The sequence below is a fragment of the Acomys russatus genome, chromosome 1, assembly GCF_903995435.1.
Source record: "Acomys russatus chromosome 1, mAcoRus1.1, whole genome shotgun sequence".
Taxonomy (NCBI): domain Eukaryota; kingdom Metazoa; phylum Chordata; class Mammalia; order Rodentia; family Muridae; genus Acomys; species Acomys russatus.
This window is the reverse complement of record NC_067137.1, coordinates 122112770-122134379: the sequence shown is the minus strand read 5'-3', so window position 1 is coordinate 122134379 and position 21610 is coordinate 122112770. Positions and strand designations below refer to the sequence as shown.

General features: G+C 49.6%; 1 protein-coding gene across 1 annotated transcript in view; it reads right to left on the bottom strand.

The window, feature by feature from the left end:
* Positions 1-21610, bottom strand: part of LOC127195691 (receptor-type tyrosine-protein phosphatase N2-like) — a 109954-nt gene that overhangs the window by 10077 nt on the left and 78267 nt on the right. Inside the window, exon 3 of the mRNA XM_051153249.1 lies at positions 6916-7078. Coding sequence (XP_051009206.1) covers positions 6916-7078 — 163 coding nt within the window. The remainder of the gene's footprint in view (positions 1-6915; positions 7079-21610) is intronic.

Below are 21610 nucleotides of genomic sequence, written 5' to 3'. Positions count from 1 at the left end.
CCACCGGATGCCTGTGCAGAGCGCTCACTGTCTGTGTGGTGGCTGGTGGAGGGTAGGCAATCGGTGGCCAGGAAGAAATCAGGGGTGATGCTCAGGAACTGTCGGCTCCAGATCCCTGAATGTACCCAGCACCACCCTGTGAGCTGAAGGCAGCACCTAGCCTGGGGACAGCTCCCTGAGGGAGGGGAGGCAGCACCTTGGTCCAGGGACAGCTCCCTCAGAATTTTAGGATAGCTCTACCCTGGAGACAGACAGCACCCAGGCAAGGGACAGCTCCCTAAAAGTATGAAAACAGCACCTAGTGTGAGGACATCTAGCTTGGGACAGCGCCAGATGCCTGGCTTCCTGTCAATCAATAGTCGGGGAAACACTAATGAGAGCCGGAACAGGTTTTGAAATAAAAATCAAATGAATATTATGACACGCATGAAAACTGCTCTCATCCTCAGCTCTGTGCTGACAACAAAGACAGAAGATGTGTCCCCAAACACCGCCTCCCAAGAGGCGCCTCTTCAGACGTGGCTGGCTTCAAAATGGGCCCGTTGGTAGACATTCGTGTTATTTCTAGCAAGGTAACATCTGTGAATCTGCCATAAGGCACCAGTCTTCGCTTACACACACACACACACACACACACACACACACACACACACACACACACACACGGAGGAGAGAGAGAGAGAGAGAGAGAGAGAGAGAGAGAGAGAGAGAGAGAGAGAGAGAGAGAGAGAGAGAGAGAGAGAGATTTGAAACAATGTCTTGCTCCTAAACTGGTTTGCTATGTAGCTGATTCTCCTATATCTCATCCCTAAGTGGTGGGACCACAGGCAGACGACACCATGCACAACTTAGCATGAGTTTTGACATTGTGGATATACAGAGCAGAGTTGCAGGTCTTAGAATGAACGAGCCCACCCAGAAGAAACCACCAAGGCATGGTTGTAACAGTTGTTTCTGTTGGACATGATGCACCTCTTACTCCACATCCTCGGCAGAGTTGACGTCACAATTTTTATATTTTTAGTTATACTTTTTAAATTTTCATGCATTTATACAGCATGTTTTGGTCATGTCTGTCCATTGTTATCCCCCCAAAACTGCCCATACTGCCCCACCCTGTCTCTGTCTTAGCCAGTCCAGTGGATCAGAAGCGGTGGCTCCTGAACAGCGCTGAACAGTTTTAAGATTTATTTATTTTTATTTTATGTGTATGTCTGAGTTCCTGCATGCATATGTGTGCTCCACATGCATTCCTGGTGCCCTTGGAGGCCAAAAGGGAGTATTTGATCCCCTGGAACTGAATTGATGGATAGTTGTGAGATATCATGTGTGCACAGGAAGCTGAACCTGGGTCCTTTGCAAGAACAAGTATCCTTAACCATAGACTCATCTCTCCAGCCCCAAATATGAACACCCTTGATGCCTGAATTAACTGTGTGTGTGTGTGTGTGTGTGTGTGTGTGTGTGTGTACACTAAGCATCTGTTAAAAATGTTTACACATTTTGCATTGGGTTACTTTTTAAAAATCTTTACCAATGAGTAAGCAGCATGGGATGCATGGGCACATTTGCTTCTACACAGACATTGTTCTGTAGTGAATACTACCCAGAAAACAAGGACTCAGAAGCATGCCTGAGCCACAGGAGGCCCTCTGCCTGTGCCAGGATGCCTTCCCCTTCCCAGGGCACATTGCCGTACAGCCATGATCTGGTTCTATTATCCACTGTTTTGGATCCTCTGCCACCACCATCTCAAAAGTCACCTGTGCTGTTTGTTTTTGCACGCCTTCCTATCTCATTCATTGTTAGTGGTCCATTTCATCCACCTGCTCATGTGGGCAGGCATTTTAGCTAGTTCTAGCTCTGTTCGCTGCTATTAAGTTTACCACAGAACACCCTGCACAAATTTTTGAATGGACATATGCTTTCACTTGTCATGGGAAGAGATGGAGTGACTGGAACCTAAGGAGACGTTTCACAGTTCCAGCCCTCCATGCCACCGGCACATGGGGTCTGACTTCTAAACTCCATCCAGTCTTCAGGGAGGTAGGAGCTCAGTGAGCCTCACACTGCCAGTCTATGTTGTTCAGGCTTCCATCACATCCACCCACCCTTCTGACGTCTCCAAGCTGCCCTGGTCTGAGCACCTGTACTATACTCACAAAGACTGGGTTTCCAGGTGGGGTTGCCTGGTCCTGGGTACAGGCTCCTGTTCATCTGCTCATCGTGTGCAGATAGCTCCTGACCAGCTTCTGCATATGACAGCTGTCCTAGAAGTCCCCACAGGGCTCCCCTCACTACTCCCCTGATGTTGCTATTTGTACAGAGCCCAGTCTGTAGGACCCTGTGCATCTTCAGCTACCTGGGGGCTCCTGGCAACAGGGGAGCAGAAGCCTCTCCATGCCAGGGGTGTTAGTGGGGGCCCCTAGAGCACAAGCAGGTCAACAGACGATCGCTAGCTGCCTTACTGTCAGGACACCCCTCCACCTTCCCGCCCTGCTGCACGCTGCTCACGATGAGCACCTTCCCACCCTGGTGCACATGCTCACAATGAGCACCTTCCCACCCTGATGCACGCTGCTCACGATGAACACCTTCCCACCCTGATGCACGCTGCTCACGATGAACACCTACCCACCCTGATGCACGCTGCTCATGATGAACACCTTCCCACCCTGGTGGACACTGCTCATGAAGAGCATCTTCCCTTTCTGATGCATGCTGCTCACGATGAGCACCTTCCCGTCCTGATGCACACTACTCACGATGAGCACCTTCCCGCCCTGGTGCACACTGCTCACGATGAGCACCTTCCCGCCCTGATGCTGCTCACAATGAGCACCTTCCTGTCCTGATGCACACTGCTCACGATGAGCACCTTCCCGCCCTGGTGCACGCTGCTCACGATGAGCACCTTCCCGCCCTGGTGCACACTGCTCACAATGAGCACCTTCTCGCCCTGGTGCACACTGCTCACAATGAGCACCTTCCCGCCCTGATGCACACTGCTCACGATGAACACCTACCCGCCCTGATGCACGCTGCTCACGATGAGCACCTTCCCACCCTGATGCACACTGCTCACGATGAGCACCTTCCCGCCCTGGTGCACACTGCTCACGATGAACACCTACCCGCCCTGGTGCACGCTGCTCACGATGAACACCTACCCGCCCTGATGCACGCTGCTCACGATGAGCACCTTCCCACCTTGATGCACACTGATCACGATGAGCACCTTCCCGCCCTGGTGCACGCTGCTCACAATGAGCACCTTCCCGCCCTGGTGCACGCTGCTCACAATGAACACCTTCCCACCCTGATGCACACTGCTCACGATGAGCACCTTCCCGCCCTGATGCTGCTCACAATGAGCACCTTCCCGCCCTGGTGCACACTGCTCACGATGAGCACCTTCCCGCCCTGGTGCACACTGCTCACGATGAGCACCTTCCCGCCCTGGTGCACACTGCTCACGATGAACACCTTCCCACCCTGATGCACGCTGCTCACGATGAGCATCTTCCCGCCCTGGTGCACACTGCTCACAATGAACACCTACCCGCCCTGATGCACGCTGCTCACGATGAACACCTACCCGCCCTGATGCACGCTGCTCACGATGAGCACCTTCCCGCCCTGGTGCACACTGCTCACGATGAGCACCTTCCCGCCCTGGTGCACACTGCTCACGATGAACACCTACCCGCCCTGATGCACGCTGCTCATGATGAACACCTACCCGCCCTGATGCACGCTGCTCACGATGAGCACCTTCCCACCTTGATGCACACTGATCACGATGAGCACCTTCCCGCCCTGGTGCACGCTGCTCACAATGAGCACCTTCCCGCCCTGGTGCACGCTGCTCACAATGAGCACCTTCCCGCCCTGGTGCACGCTGCTCACAATGAACACCTTCCCACCCTGATGCACACTGCTCACGATGAGCACCTTCCCACCCTGGTGCACACTGCTCACGATGAACACCTTCCCGCCCCGATGCACGCTGCTCACGATGAGCACCTTCCCGCCCTTCTGCACGCTGCTCACGATGAGCACCTTCTCACCCTGGTGCACACTGCTCACGATGAACACCTTCCCACCCTGGTGCACACTGCTCACGATGAGCATCTTCCCACCCTGGTGCACACTGCTCACGATGAACACCTTCCCACCCTGGTGCACACTGCTCACGATGAGCACCTTCCCACCCTGGTGCACACTGCTCATGATGAGCACCTTCCCACCCTGGTGCACACTGCTCACGATGAGCACCTTCCCACCCTGGTGCACACTGCTCACGATGAGCACCTTCCCGCCCTTCTGCACGCTGCTCACAATGAGCACCTTCTCACCCTGGTGCACACTGCTCACAATGAGCACCTTCTCACCCTGGTGCACACTGCTCACAATGAGCACCTTCCCGCCCTTCTGCACGCTGCTTACAATGAGCACCTTCTCACCCTGGTGCACACTGCTCACAATGAGCACCTTCCCGCCCTGGTGCACACTGCTCACGATGAGCACCTTCCCGCCCTGGTGCACGCTGCTCACGATGAACACTTACTATACTACCATACGTACCTCATTCCCAACTACATTTTTTTTGTTTGTTGGTTCTCTTATCAAATATGACTAAGATTTCCAAAGGGCAGGGTCAGCATTTTATCTTTCTAATCCCAGAACCCATCATAGTTCCTTTATATTAAATATGTACTGAAAATGTTCCTGAAATAAATTAATTTAGCGGCATTAGCAAGCAATGAACTTTAGCTTGACCTTCGGTGACATGGGAAATGGGGACTTAATGGTGCTCTATGGGTAAAAGTGGGGCATAGTAGTGTTATACAAAGCATCTGAAAGGACTGTGAGCAGGTGCTACTCTGATCAATAAGTGGGAAGGTGGGCACCCCACTAACAATGCAGGAACAGTGACAGTATGGACTTAGTTGTCTGTATGTGCACGGTGCGTGTGTTAGAGGGCTCCCGGCCAGGCTGATTTAGATGAAGCAGGGAAATTCTATTCCCTGTGGCTTCTTGTATGAGCTAATCAGTCTGAAAGCCTCAAAGAGAATAAATTTAAAATTCTGTCTATGCTGGAGTCAGATTCTCCAGGATAGGTATACAGAAAACAAAAATGATTTGTATACAACTCACTGGAGATTGGTTCCATGTTGAACCACTACTGAGTGGCTACAGTTTAAATTGCTACCGAGATAGCCTGTCACCCGGCGGGAGGGGGCGGGAGAAGCCCGGAGTTCCTGGCTGGCTGTGGAGCCCCATGCAGCTTGGATTGCCGCTGCACTTCTGTGCTCTGTACAGATGCTGCTCACTAGAGAGATGACTCAGCTCTCTCCTCACTTAAGCACGCAACAGAAAATAATGAGTTCTGAGCTTTCACATGCTCTTTTTTTTTTTTAAATATGAAGAAACATCTATCTGAACACGGAAGGGAAAATGTGTAAGGCAGAAGTGCCCCCCAGCACTGAGCCTCTGAATAACTTGTGGCCATTGCTCCGAAGTGGCCTCCCAGTCAGATGACTACAATGCCCATTAGTTCACACTGGGTTGCTTTAGAAGGGAAATACCAGCTGTGGGTAAAAGACTGGGTTGTAGGCATCAACAGGCACTGTTTTGGCTACCTGTGGTTGAGGTCATCCTGCTGGGTGGTGGTTTCAAGGAACCCAGGAGCCAGCATAAAGTGATGTGGTACTGCGATCATGAAAGTCAGGCCACACTCAATGCCAGCTCCCCTTGCCAACTGCTATTTCTTGGCTATGGGGGATGTGGGCACTTGCCACTGCTTCTCTTCTATATGGATCCAGAACCCAGAGCAACATCAAAAATCATCTGACAGCCCCTGTGGACACCTGTCTAGAGGGATCAGTGTCCCAGCTGAGTGAACATCAGGGACATTGCTCAGCAGGAAGGCTTTGAGGACCTTCAAGGAGTCAGATGCTGGTGCTGGGTTCACAGCACCCCTAACGGGACTGACGAGCTCCTGGTACAGTTTAAGGGAAATCTCCAGATGTTTCTCAGTGTTTAGCAACACACTGCAGTCTCAGACAGAAAACACAGCCCAATGAGGCAACGCGGTGGGTGCTCCTTTGAACGAAAGAAATGTTGAGCTGTGAGTCCGGTCTGTACAACTACGCCCAATCTCACCCTTAGAGAAGAGCTGGTTCTCAGACTCCAAACTGCCTTCTCCTGGTACCCAGAGAGAGCTCTTTGATTTCTTTTTTAAGGCAACTCAAAGTCTGACGAAGCCTGCTTACAAGCTGCCCTGAAAACACCTCAGCAACTATCCATTTACACCTCAAAAGCCCATTGAAGTTCTAAATCTTCTTCTAAAATGTGCCTCATCTCTAATGCGAGCTGGCTCCAGCATCCTGGATGAATGAGCTTTCAACTCAGACCTAGCTGGCAAGTCAGGCCCTGAAGAGGTTGCCCTGTGGCTAAGCCTGCCTTGGACAGAGGGACAGTTGTCCCGTGCCCAAGCCTGAAAGCCTTACTGTATTGGGTACCATGTCATCTTAACACGCTATCCAAGCATCTACAGACAGGCATCTCTCTGTTCTCCTGGGTGTCCACACCCAGCCCTAGCCCAGCCGTGTCCAGATGTCCTCTTGCCATCGGGGCTATGTGTCCACTCCTGTCCTGGACACTCTTCCTACAGATGGGGTTCTTAGCACTAGTCTCTCCACAGTGGTGCTTGGGGGCTAGTACAGCCCAAGAGTCTAGAACCTCCCTGTCTGCAGCTTCATGCTCCTCACACTAACCAGAGCCCTTGGCCGTGAGGACAGCTGTGGAGAGCCTGCGAACTGAGACTCTTGCTCTGCTAAGATGTCTGCACCCAAATGACAAACATACAAGCCAGCAAAAGGCAACCCCGGTCACAGGCTAAATCATCACCTTGACTGGACGCGTCTCATGCTCTATCCTGGGATGTGCGTTCGAGGTTGGGGCCTGGGACAGAATCCCCAGGTAGGGCAGATAGCGCCGAAGGGTCTTGGCCAGGGCCACCTCACTCTCCAGGCTGAGCCATTTTTCATTATCGGCATTCTGTTGCAAGGTCCTGAAAAGCAAAAAGAACAATGACTCAACCCATGTTTGTTCCATGCTGGGCTGTGAGGTGGGAGCATATAGGAGCATGGTATGTGCACGGCCTCAGCAGCCTCCAAGGTGCAGCTATACAGTGAGCTGACGACAGTCAAAGCCTCTCATCTCCTTGGCTACAGTGTCGTTTCTTAGGGAGCCTAGACTCACCATTCCCACAGTGGGGTCAACTCAACAGAGCCTCTGAGAGGAACTGACGAGTGACCCAACAAAGCCCAGGTATGACACACTGTCCACAGTGTCCTGTGACACTGCTGACACGAGACAAAGTGAATTGGAGCACACACACACAAAAAAGCAACCACTGCTTGTTTTACTTGCAGTATGAACTATACAACTGAGCTGGGTGACTCAGATCTGCCAATGCTCAAGAAGCTGAGGCAGGGGGATGGTAAGTACAATGCTAGCTGAAACAATTCAATGAGGCCTTTCTCAAATTACAGAAAAATACTGAGAATGTCATACATACATGCATACACACATTTGTATTTTTATCAAGTCTTCTCCAATTCTGTCCCCTTTATCTCCCACCACTTTTCTCTCCCAAGTTCATTTGTTTCTCTTTCTTTCTTTACTTCCTTCCTTTCTTCCTTTTTTTTCTTTCCTTTTTTTTTTTTAAGATAGAGTTTCTCTGTTTAGCTCTGGCTGTCCTGAACTCACTTTTGTAGACCAGCCTGGCCTCGAACATAGAGATCTGCCAACCTCTGCCTCGCCAGTGCTGGGATTAAAGGCATATGCCACCACTTCCTGGCTTTTTTTGGTTTGGTTTGGTTTTTGGTTTTTCAAGACAGGATTTCTAGCACAGCCCTGGCTGTCCTAGAATTTTCTCTATTGATCATACTGGCCTCAAACAGATATCCACCTGCCTCTGCCTTCCAAGTGCTGGGATTAAAGGGAACATCACAGCTGCTTGCTACAATCATCTGAAAGTGGGGAACTCCACTTGAGAAAATGCCTTTATAAGATCAGGTCATAGACACGCCTACAGGGCATTTTCTTAATTAATGATTGGGGCGAGAGGGCCCAGCCCATTATGGGTGTTGCCATGCCTGGGCTGGTGGTCCTGGGTTCTATAAGAAAGCAGGCTGAGCAAGCCATAAGGAGTAAGCTAATAAGCAGCACCCCTCCGTGGCCTCTGCATCAGCTCCTGCCTCCAGCTTCCTACCCTGATTCAGTTCCTTTCGACGATGAACTGTTACATGGAACTGTGAGTGAAACAATCCCTTTCCTCCCCAAGTTGCTTTTGGTCATGGTGTTTATCACAGCAACACTAACCTTAACTAAAGCGTTCACCGAGTCTGCTTAGTGCTGCCTGTATGTGTATGAGTGCAGGACCGCCTAGTCCCACAGGAACATGGGTAGCCTCGTAGGTGCCACATCCTTGAAAAGGCTGAACCTCCCTCCCCCAGAAGCCATCAACTGCCAACCATCCTTACAAGGAGCCTTTAAGGGATAGAGGGATAGCTCAGGGACAGGATAGGTGCCTAGCCAGACACTGCATTGCTGTGGATGCTGAACAAAACAGGAGAATGCAGCCCCGGTAGTATGGAAGAGTCAGGCATGATCCTGTAGCATGGTTAACCCCATCTTTGTTTTAGCATTGGGGCAGTATGTCTGACTTCTGACCTATGGAGTTGCGGTGCCCAGGCTCTCTGTGGCAACCACTCAGCTGTCACCTCATCTGTGTCATCATCCGTGCCACAGATTCCAGGAAGAGGAGGTTGAAGATATAAGGGCTCACTATGTAGATTGATTAGTGGTAGAGGTAGCAAGGCTAAGGCCACAGAAACCAAGACTCTGGTGGCATCTGGCCTCACAGCTGCAGAGAACAGAGTGAGCCCACAGGCGATGTGCAGGAGCAGTTAGTGTGACTGCATTCAAAGTCTGCAAGAGCCACGGTAGCTGCAAGAGGAGGTGTCAGAGGAGTGCTCAGGTGGCACAGATCTCAACAGGGTCTGGGAAAGCCAGGGCAATGGGGCACAGTCTCCAGGACTTGAAGATCCGTGTGGGATGTCATGAAGGAGGTGGTGGGAGGGGAGGTATGTCAAAACGGCATCAACCAATTAACCAAAGTCAGCCATGTCTCACCCCAGGCTCCTCCAAGGTCCCTCCCAGAAAGAAGCCCACCCACCCCCTAGCCTGGACGTGGGCAGCTGGCTGCTGAATGTCCCGTCCTGCACACGAGTGCTCACTCCCTGTTACACCAGTGAGGATGCCTTCTGACAGAGGAACAAAATGCAAGCAGACTTATCTGTGGCCCAGGACTAAAACCATACGCATAAAGCACACTGCTAATGAGAGCCAAAGATCCTCCAGCAGACGGAGTCTAACGGCTAGGGATGCTGACAGGCACTCTGAATTCTGATTACTTTCAGGCTTTTCGATTCATTAAGCCTCTTGTTTATGTCTAGAAAGGAGATGGGAATTAGTCAAATAGGTCAGGCACTGTGGGCCCTGGCTGCCAACATCACATTGCCTTCAGAAACCTTCCGAAATCCACCGTGTCAACCAGCATAAGATCACCATCCCTCAGGCCTCTGCCAGTCACCTCCATACCTCCCTGGCAGCCTCCTGCCTCTGCCTCCAGCACAACCCCAGGAGGCAGCACCTGCCCATCTCTTCTCTCTCTGCCCTGGGGAAGACTGTCCCAGTGGGGGCTACACCTTTTCTGAAGCAGAAGCACAGGCTAGCACCCCACCCCCACCGCCACAGGCTTGGCCCCTCCTGGCTCACTCAGCTCCTTGTAGAACTCTGCTGGGCACGGCCAGGGCTGTGGCACAAAGCCAATAAATCCGAATGTTCAGAGTTGCGAGACTCTACAGCTGTTCTTGTGTCCTTCACTAGGTTCCCCCAGTGCTAGTGTTCACGGTTGTTTCTATGGCTGTGTGTTTTCCTTTTGTTGGTTCACCAGCCACAATGCGAGGTGGTTGCCTTAAAGTGTCTATAACACCCAGGTGTGACTGAGCACAGGTGCCTGTGACACTCACAGGTCAGGTAAAGCATGGTAAAGAGCAACAGTAAGCCTCTGAGCTTCCTCCCTGCCGGCCGGTATGCGACTGTCTTATGTTTTACCTCAAAGTACACCTACAGCTACAGGCAAGCCACACAGTGTACTGTGCGTTGCTTAATCAACCAACTCTGCATGAGATTGAAACAGCAGGAGGCGAAGCACAGGTCCCTGGTGCTCAGTGGCCTTTGGAGCTCTCCTCCTCTGCCTCAGATCCTGGGTCCCTGAGGAAACATTATGTTCACTGTTGCATCTGAAAGGTGCTTCCTGGCATGTGGGTTCTAGATTGATTTTCCTGTTTCCCCATTGTGTTCTTACCTTTGGCCAAAACAATGGCCAAAAGCCACTAGTAACAACCACACTCTCCCTCCCTCCCTGCACCCGTGCTACGATTAGAGCAAGCTGACCACAGTATGTCTTGATTTTCATATTTATTTTTCTTGGGGGGGGGGGGGCTCACACAACTTCATAGGTGTGGCTGTCTTGAGAAATGTCTCTCATAGGCTCGGGTATTTGAACATTGGTCCTCACATGTCGTGTAGCAGTTTCCGCAGTGATTGAAACATTCCATTCAGCCAGGAAGCTCCCTATGACAGAAGTTAACCAACGCAAAAAATACTTCCAAGAAGTCCCAGAAGCTGACTGGATCTACCAGGCTTCTCCCTCCCGAGAGTATCACAATAAAAGCTGCTGAGAGTGACCCTCAGATGAGCCGAGCTCCTGAGAAGACCCTTGAACCAAAGGTCCACTAGATGCCTGGAAGACAGGCTGAGCTACCTAGGGAAAAAAAGGACACTTTGCAGCTTGTTGAACTGCCTGCAAGGCTGTGCAGTGTGCTCCAGGTTACTAGCTTTGTGAACTACACCCATGCTGGGGTGGGCATTGGTGTGCAGCTGTCTTGTGAGCCATTCCTACTCCTGTAAGTAACCTCTTGCCCATGCTCCTCTAAGTAACCCAAAGGTTCACCAAAGTTGGACTTTGGTGGTATCCCTATGTGGGCTCATCATCTGGGATGAGTAGGTGTGAATTTGTGCATGCATATGTGTGTAGGTGTGTGTATTGTGTGAATGTGTGTGAGTGTGTGTATATGTGTGTATGTGTGTGAGTGTGTGTGAGTGAATGTGTGTATGTGTGTGTGAGTGAGTGAGTGTGTGTGAATATGTGAGTGTGTGTATGTGTGTGAATGTGTGTGTGAGTGAGTGAGTGAGTGAGTGTGTGTGTGAATGTGTATGCGAGTGTGTCTACGTGTGTGAATTTGTGCGTGAGTGCGTGTGCATGTTGCATCTCCCCAGGAAATGTATAGTCACACCTCACCACTTGGTTGTAGAACCTTCAGCTGGTGCAGCCTTGCTGGAGGAAGGATATCCCCGGTAACAGGCTTTGGGAGTTGATAGCATTGTCCTACCTGCAGTTCATGCTCTGGTTTATGTTTATGGACTCTCCCTCTGGAACGATACGCCATAATAAACTCCCCTTTCCTTTGGTCATGGTGTTCTATTCCAGCAACAGAGAAGTAAGTAATACAGTGGGTCTCCGGGCTTGTCAGTCTCACCATGTGGAAACAATCTTGGTCTTTACGTCTGTAAGCACTTTTCCACCCCATATTTCCATCTCTCTCTCCATGGGTCCCTGCTTACTATTTGCTTTGCTATTTCTCCTCTCTGTTTCCTTATTGCTCCATCTCTAGGTTTATTTTCCTGCATGCACCTCACTTGCTATTAGTCTGCTATATGTTCTCCTCATCTCTTACCTCTCGCTGCTGTACCACTCTGTCTGGACTCCTCTGAAACCTTGCTTTCCTGCCACTTCTCCTGGCTAGTAACCCTTGATTGGATTCTACGCACTGAGATTTTTTTCTCTTTGTGCAATACGTACTTTTGTATTTCTATAACCTTTTTTTTTCTCATTGCTTGCTGCATTGTTGTTGTTGTGGTGGTGGTGGTGGTGGTGGTTGTGGTTGTTGTTGTTATGATAGAGTTGGCTTTGCTATGTAGTTTGGGGGCTTGAGCCCACGATGCTTCTGCCTTGGTCTCTCCAAGGCTGAGATTACCATGCCTAGCTGCCACTTGCCTCATGCCCCTTATTCTGGTACCCCACTGAGTTCTCAGGAGCAGTTCTACCTTTACAGCCACACCTGTGAGGATAGTGACCATTATCTACATGCTATTTCTCTCAAAGCTTGAAATCTCTGCTGCTTGATCTCAAATGAAGGTCCTCTTTGCGGGGACGATACCTTGCACACCGTGAACAGGTTGGTGTGTCACATGATGAGATGTCTCTGACCCCACAAGACTTTCAGTGCTCATGGTGACTACACATATCGCCAAGGTCCTCCCTGAACAGCCCTTGCTGTCCTGCTGGCCTGTAACACGGAGTGCCTCACTTTCGTCAACTCTGGCAGGTCCCAAGCCCCCACTGTGTTCACTCAACTTACTCCCATGGGTGATGACCTGAAGACATGAGAAAGTTATTGCTTGTTTTCTGATTCACTGGATATCACTCTTGTTTCTGGTATGTAGAGACTAAAGGGCTTGTTGTCCTTTGATTTGTTTGCTTCAGGTAGAACAAGCTGTCCTTGTTGCTTTGTTTTGACTAGAAGCAGGAGCAAAGCTTAGTTATTCACAGTCTCAAACAGGGCACAACCAATGCCCATCACAGCAAGACAGGTGAGTGGAAAGGTCTCTGCTTTATGAAGAATGTACCAGTGACATCAGATGCAGCCTAGTGAGAGCAAAGCTCTCAGAAAGCCATCTCAATGTTTATGATTAAAGGAAACTCATCTACAAACAGATCCAGTGTAGACGCTGGAGACAGGGTGGATGAATGAGAAGGCACACAGAGAGGGAACCCTGGGTGGTGGGAACACCTGCTTATTGGCCAGTATCCCTGGCACTCACATGCAAATGGCAGCCAAACCTTGTCAGATTATACATGTGAGACCTCCTACTGCACAGAATGTAAAATGTACCTGAATGGAACAACTCAAGGCCCGAAAGAGTATTGTTATCCGGCTGTGTCCCCTACAAAGTAGCCTTCTCAATGGGTCTCCTAGTCTTACATCCAAGTCTGGCTGTCAGGATCCCCGTTTCTCAAGTCAGCCATCTCTGAAGACTCAGCAGGCCCTGTCTGTAGTGAGGCCAGGGTGAGGTTCCTGAGACCATTGTCACAGTGAGGAGGTGGCCCACCTGAGCTGAGCCACTACATCCGTCTTCCAGACTGCAAGCTGGATGCCGCTCCAGCAGTCATGACTCCTTCTAACTGCTTAGAGTCCCACAGCCCTTGCTGGTTTGGAAATTATTGATCTAGCATTCCAAGCAAGGCATCACTCATCCCTATATAAACCATGGGGTCTGAGGCCTGGCAGCACATCGTTTAATATTATAAGGACCAGGCCCCAGACAAATGAAACTGGTTTCCCCACAGTAGATTGTTCCATGCATCTTAAGAACCCATCCACACCCACGGCCTCTGGGGGCTGAAGACAGTCAGTAGAGGCCAGGCTCACGAAGTTTTTCAGTTACTTTAGCTTGCTACCTGCTGTCACTGGGCTTCCTTGGAACCAGGGGAAATGTCTTTTTCACCCCAGGCTAGCCTGTCCCATCTTCCATCCTAACAAAAGCTACTCTCAAGAGATCTGGCTGTGGCTGCATGCTGGTCCCACCATACTCCATTCGTGTGAGAGGAGTGGATGTGTCCAAACAGGAGGGGCAGCAGACTGATTGCTGTGCAAGCGAGCCCCCAGATCATTGTCCAGGATAACAGATTCTTGGTTTTCCTCTCAGGTTTCATACAACATGTCCCCTTCCTTCAAGGTGCCTTCCTGGTGCTTTACATCTGACGTGCAAAGGATCTGACAGGAAGCACACCCTTGTGTGACACACAACGGATCTAACAGGAAGCACACCCTTGTGTGACACACAAAAGATCTAACAGGAAGCACACCCTTGTGTGACACACAAAGGATCTAACAGGAAGCACACGCTTGTGTGACACACAAAGGATCTAACAGGAAGCACACCCTTGTCTGACACACAAAGGATCTAACAGGGAGCACACCCTTGTCTGACGTGTTTGAGGTTTGAGAACTTCTGGTTTTGCATGGGCAGAGTGAGATATTTGGGAATGAGACACAAGTTTAGAAATTCAGTTGAATGTAACAGAAGTCAGAGTATATTTGGTGAACTCTGCCTCTTGCAGCTGACAGCCTGTGAGACCACTTAAAAATCTTCTCCTGGATGGTCCTTCAAGATCATTAGTGACCCCTGTGCCTTGTAAGGTGTGGGATTTCCTGTTTGCACTATGTCAGCACTAAAAAAAAATTTTTAGATTTCAGATTTCTAGGTTAAAGCTACCTCAGTGTGTGTGTGTGTGTGTGTGTGTGTGTCTGTCTGTCTGTCTGTCTGTCTGTCTGTCTGTCTGTCTGTCCTCTAGAGAGGCATTGCTGGGGTGATATCATGAGCCAGGGAAGATGCAGTGCCCCCATTGAGCATTGCCAGGGCCACACCTGTACTGCGTAAGGGAAGCGGTTCTTCATCCCACTGTGACCACTCCATGCCATGCTCGCAGGTCTACTGTGACCTGGACATACTTTAGGACTGTACTAGGGAGGGGCCTTCAAATGGATATAACTTGTTATACGTTCCTCACACATAAGTTAACAGGGAGTCATATGCAGCTGATGTTGCATGTGACAAGACAGATTTTCAAGGATGTGTTACTGGGGTGTCTAAGGGAGGAGGATTGGGAGTTCAAGGCCAGCCTAGGCTACAAGGCAATAAGGGTAGGAAGAAGAGGAGGATGAAGAGGGAGAAGGAAGGAATTATGAAAAGTAAAGGAAGGAAGACAGGCAGCAGCAAGCTACTACTCGTACGGGTGATATCCGCACACATTAAAAATGGCAGCAAGGAAATGCAAGCCAAAACTAGTGACGTCATCTCGCCCATTAGAAAGGCTAGTACCACAGCACCAGTGAGGATGCAGGACGGGAGCTCTCACATCGCACACCGCCAGTGAGAATGCAAGTGGGTATAGTTGTTATGGGAAGCGATATGGAAGGTCTCAGGAAGTCTGAAAGCAGGACTGCCATGGAATCTGGTCAATTGCTTCCAGGTATTCGACTAAGGAAAATGGAATTATCATGTCAAAGAAGGGCTGGAGCTGGTGCTAATTGCAGCACTATTCACAATTGTTACAGTAGGAGATGAGTCTAGGCATCTGTTGTGGATAAATGAATAAATCATAGAACACACGCCACGGACTGTCAGTCAGCCATAAAGAATGAAATCCTATCCTTGACAGCAGAGTGGCTGGAACCAACAGGGGGACATGCTAAATGAAATAAGCCAGACTTTTCTTTTTTTAAGCAAATAAAACATATGCCACCTCTCACATGTCCTACATGAATGAGGGCAGTGGTCACGCCAGTGGCTGGAAACAGTGGGGGAGGGGAGCACACAGGGAGGCTGGATCCCAAGCACCAGAGCACAGAAAGGAATAGATCTTGGTGAACCACGGCACAGGGCTGGCCACAGCTCACAGCAACACACCCTGTCCTTTGAAAGGCCTGGAGAGCGGAACTTGGACTCTAAACACAAGAGTGGGATGAAGGAAAGAAAGGTCAATGGCCCCGATCTGATCAGTGCATATCCTGTGGTGTGCAAACAGCAGCCTGACTGGACTCATGCATGCTTGCCAAAACACGTCTCCTAAAGCTGAGAGCCATCAAAAATGTCCCCAGCTCTGATTCTCTCAGGTGAAAAACTCATTCTATCACCAGGTATGGTAGCCAATGTCTGTAGTTCTAGCACTTGAGAGGACAAGGCAGGAAGAAATACCATGAGCTCCAGGCCAACTTAGACTACAGTGTTAGACCCTCTTAAAAACAAAATAAAACCATCCCTACCTTGTTGCTAATGTCTGGCCGAGTCATGACAAACACATAATTTATGGTGTAGTTCAGGAGTTCGTTTTCTATGTCATCAGATTGTAATTTGGTCCATTTACTACTCCGGTATTTTCTTTATTTTTCTCACCAATTGATAATCAATGCAGACAGAGGCAGATCATAAAGTTGCCTTTAAGCGGCCTTGCTTATTTTTCCTGTGTCTCTTCTGTGCGTGGGACATAGTTTGTGACCCTACAGTAAGTCACTCTGTGCCAGGTTGAAGCAATCAACGTAGACTCTTATCGGTTCACTTGGCTTCAAGGCAGTCAACAGTTTGTGGGAATATTTTCTACTTCTAAAAAGCTGGAATGTCTCTCCCACCTGGACTCTGCTCGGTTTACTCTGCCCTGGAATGCACCGAGCTCCCTTACACATGCTCCTGGAAGTTGCCATGCAGTCTGTAGGATGAGAAGACGCTAGAGTAGAACCCACCCAGAGGGGCTCGGTGACAGTCCTGTCATCTCATTTGGTTTCGCATGCAGGCCCTGGGCCAACCAGCAAGGACTGTGGAAGTGGTGTTCACATACACCAGCCACGCAGGCCTGGGTGGTTCTCTCTCCCGTGTGTGCCAAGCCCCGCTCTGTGCAGCACCATCCGACACATCGGTGCTGATCGCCAGGTGGTCTGTCCAATCCTGCGCATCCCGTGGCCTCCTCTGCCTAAGGCAAGGCACCTATATGGTGGGGGGGGGGGAGAATGAGCAGCTGCTCCCTCAGCTTATGGGTCAAGTGGTGATCCCCCCAAGAAAGACCAAGTTTCTTCTTTCTTCATCTCCCTACTCTGCCCCACTCCTCTGAAAATGGAACCCAGAGTTTGCACCTTATCCCTGAGCTGTATCCTATAACTCTCTCCCCTCACTTCTGAAATATTGGAGATGGGGGTCTTGGTCTGAAGCCCGGGCAGGCCTTGTGCTTGCTCTCCTAGCTTCATGCTTCAGCCTCCGAGGACCATGACAAGAGGTTCCCGGTGTACCCCACAGAGTCCGCTGTCATCTTCACTCTGAATGAATTGCTGGTTTGAGGCAAGCTGCTCTTGTCTCCCTGGAGAGTGATACCATGTATGAAAGAACTGCGAACACCACCTCACGGCCATCTGTGGGCCAGCCAAGCTCTGAATCCATATGAGAGGAGGAAAGCCAGGCAGGACTCTTGATCGGTGCTGCCACCTGTCTTGTAATTCAGACACATCAGAGGTCCCTCCCTGTCCCTCCTTTCATGTAATCAATGACTTTTGTGACTTAGGCTGCTGGATACAGGCTCTGGTAGAACAAGAGAGAAGTGTCTGGGGCAGGAAGGGAAGAAGCTAAAGAACCCTGGCCCCGACTCTCTAGGGCTTGGGGGCACATGAGCTTTTAAAAGTAATAATGAAATAAGTCTGATGCTTGGAAGCCTGGATGATGGCTACCGGTGAATTTACAGCCAGACACAGTTATTTAAGAGGGGGAAGAGGACAAATGCAGGTAAGTCACACTGCAGAGTGAAAAGAGGCCCAAGCACTGCCAGTGCGGACGCCCTGCCGGGCTCCTGCGCTCCTCTCAGAAGCTGCCGGCGTTGGTTATGAAACCTGTACTTCAAACGAAAGTGCCCAAGAGTCAGAATTTAAAGGACATCACACATTAATCAGGAAGGAGAAGCCAAGAGAGAGCAGCGGCTCCATCCTGAGGCGAGAGGTGAGATCTAAGGCAGGTGCGAGGGACTCAGTGGAGGCTCCCAGTCTGGGGATCAACAGAGCTGCAGGGTCAGGACAGAGATGCAGCAGGACAGTCCAGGCCCAGAGGGCGGTGCTCATAAAGTGTTACGCTGGCGAAGCAGCGAGGGAACACGGCAAGAGGGGTTTGCTGAGAAATTGTACTAAGCCAAAACATGAACATGGACACCTCAGGCTCATGCCAAGCCACCGGCATTTATATTTGTAATTAGAAACAGCACATTATATGTGAAATTATGCAGTATACAGATAAGTGTGTGTGTGCTTAAAACAGGGGGTACAAATACACTTTTGAATCATCCATCGGGAACAGAAAAGGCCTTGCACCAGCTGGGCCACAAAGAACCCCAAAAAGGTTCAAATTGAACACCAGACTGAAAAGCAATCGCACTTGACTCAAAAACTTACAGGCCAAAAGCACAGAAATGTGAGAAAAAGTACATTTTTATATGCTTTAATTGTTCAAAAAAGATGTGAAATAGCATTCACAGGCACACAGAGGAAAGCCCAGGAGGAGGAGACACCAAGGCTGTGATTGGAAGCAAAGTAAACAAGGTCGTCAGCTTCAGCGGTAAGTCTAGAGCTAGCAGAAATAAGAAAGCCCAAGAAATAGAGCTTTTTAAAATTTATTTTAAGTAGATGAAAAGAAAACTTGAGTTTAAACTGTCACAGAGATTATAGACACACAGGGCTGAACCTTTTCTTCAGGCTGACGGGACAGCACGTGGGCACTGGGTTAACATCCTGGAAGTCTCTATGGAGACAGCTTTCTTTGAAGATGATCACAATGAAAGGCTGGGAGACTTATGTACAAAGAAAGAAAATGCCTAAATATATATATATATATATATATATATATCAGGGACCGGATCATTCGACGATAAAGAAAAAGTTTCCCAGTGACTTTGTGGGTAAAAACTTAGAATTATATAACTGGTAGGTGACAGTGATGAGGTGGAGAAGCGGGGGGGCGGGGGCGGGCAGGAAGAGGACTATGGAGTTTTAGAACCGAAAGTTGAAACAGAGAGCAGGTACCTGGGCACAGGTAGAAGGAAATGAAGCAGGAAGCAGGGAGCTGAGTCCTAGGGAACAAGAAACATGGCGCATGATGCAAGGGGCAGCGACTAGGAGCTGGGCACAGGGAGCAAGCTTACAGAGAGCTGGGCTCAGGCTGTGCTGTGCTCTGGACTTGGCTGTAGGGTCTCCATGGAGTCCCACAGGCCTACAGCATCCTCAGATGGGAATCCTCTGATAAAGATAAAGGTGGGAGGCCACGGAGTCAAAGTGAGGGGAGTTCTAGGGACCCAGTGGGTGCACGGCGCAGGGTACAGTGGAGTTTGGTACTTGGGTCAGGAGCCAGGAAGAAGAGTCTGGTCTCCCTGTGCCACATCAACAGTGGGCAACATCCCAGGGGTCAGACCTAAACAAAGACAGGGCCAAGGGACCAGGAGGACATAGGAGCCAGAAAGCCAATTCCACTTGACAGGACAGAGCTCTGAGGGGGCACAAGAGGCTGAAGAGTTCCTAGCCAGTGTCTCCCAGAAGCTCTGTCCTTAGAGATGGATGACTGGTCTCATCCAGTCCCCTCACAGGGAAGGAGAACAGAGGTTCTTGTTCTTTTTTAAAACCTTGCTGCAGGCCATCTCTGAACCAGAACCGGAAACACTGCTCAAGATGCAGGAATGAAAGGCACTGGCTTTAAACACGGAGGCCCCATCCCAAAGGAAACAGAAAATGCAGTGAGGTTTGTAAGGAAAGGGACAGTACACAGAGTGTGGGCACTGAACCTACACAAACATGACTCCAATCATCGTATGCCGGTTTGAGCTCTGGCTCCCACAAGGAAAACAAAAGCAAGATAAACTTGTTGTAGAAAGGAAAACAAAAACTTGTTGTGAAAGTTTGGGGTTACATATAAACATGTTTCTGTTTTAATCCCAGGTCTGCGATATGGGGGCTGCTCTGGTTTGTCCACAGCTGACAACTGCCTCCTCAGAGGGCGCGTGATCTTTGTCAGCTGTGAACTACCTCATGCATAGGGGGAGGGCAGTCTTTGCCAGTGGAATAAATACCAAACCCAGGGGTGGGGCGGGCTCTGAGAAAAAAGGAAGCTAGTGTTCCCCCCTGGTTTTCCTTTTTGTTCTTGGTGCATTTTGATGAGAAGAAGTTGGAAATATCCTGAAATGAGGATGGGACTTGCCCCCCGAGGACCACGAGGACCCTAAACAACAGGAAGCAGCTAAGGAAAACTACTGCCTCCAACCCTCTACTAACCTTCTTTCTCACCTCCTGGCGGTGGGGTGTTGGAAGGAATTGGGGTTGAGAAGGAAGAAAGAAATAAACGGAAATAAAAATAGATTTTAAAAATATGCCAACACAAACTACTGCTTTCCTACTATAACTTTAAAAGAAATCCGCTCCACTGTCTTGGATATAAGCCCTAAGGGTCTCTGGGGTGTCACTTTGCACGACTGAGGACCAGCTCCATTTGCGTGCATCCTGAGAGCCTGTGTCTCTCACTGTTACCAGTCTCTTCCTTGCCTCCCAGACTCCTTGGGGTGCTCTCCAGATCCTCCAACCCCTGGGTTGCTTGCCCTTCCAGAGTCCCCCACCATCGCTTCTGTGCTGAGCATTGGGATATTTTGAATGGTTCCCATGGTTACCTGATGTGACCTAAACCATAGCCTGAAGGGTCTGAAATCTCAGGCAGGGCCAAGACACACTTCTATAGGGTTTTATTTAGTCTCGCATTTTCTAGGAAGGCCTTCCCTACACTACCAAAAATACTGGCATGTTCTTCCTGATTAAGTAAGCATTAAAGACAGTGTTCAGGCACCTAACATGTGTCAAAATATATTTATAATTTATTATGTCTATATATGTATACACATATAACTATCTGCATAATAAACTGTTTTATATAATTTATGCTTATTTCCATAAATATGTAATAAAAAAGTTCTTAAATGTATATACAACTTGATGAAAAGCATGCATATGTACACAGATATACATCATACATATTTCGTACATATGTACTGACGTACGCACACACATACACGCATGCATATATAAAATCATCAGTCTCCTTAGAAAGGGTGTTCCCATTCAGAGGTAGGAGTATAGTAGGGATATTGGCTCACTCTGTGAGGCACAGGAACTCCACTCATACAGACGGCCTGTCCTACCCAAGTGCCCACATTTGTCTGCTTTTACCCCCTAGGTTCCACTAGACTTGACATGGCTTCATGATGACTTAAAGTCCCGGCCCTTTAGATACACATGGTCATAAAGGCAGATAGCCATATCTGTGTTACAGGGATTTCTACATGCAAACTGTGGTTCGAGAACATTCTGTGGCTTAGGGAATAAACGGCCTTGCAAACCAAGACTTTGGGAATGGACTGTCTGTCTTTAATGTCAAAACACTAAATTCCAGCCTAGGTTCATTCTTGCAGTAGCTTCTCCTTGGGCAAGCTTCAAACTCCGCTTCCCGTTTCCTGGCCTATAGGAAGTGGGGCCCCTAAGATGTCACCTATAGCTGTGAGTGCAGGGGACTGAGAGGACACGGGACAGATATGCTTGCTTGGAGTGGGCTGCCATGCTTTGGGAGGAAAAGACCATGGGTTCATGGATTAACCCTGCTCGTTGACTTCCAGTTAACACAATTTCTGGTAAGAAACCAGAGCTCTTGGCCTCACAGAGCAGTGTGGCTCTGAAGATGGGGGGGGGCTCTTCTGGGGTCTCATAGGCAAGTAAGGAGAGATCGTGGCATGCCTCTCGGTGCCCACGGCACCACATTGCAGGGTTAATCCACTGTCTTTCCTTGCAGA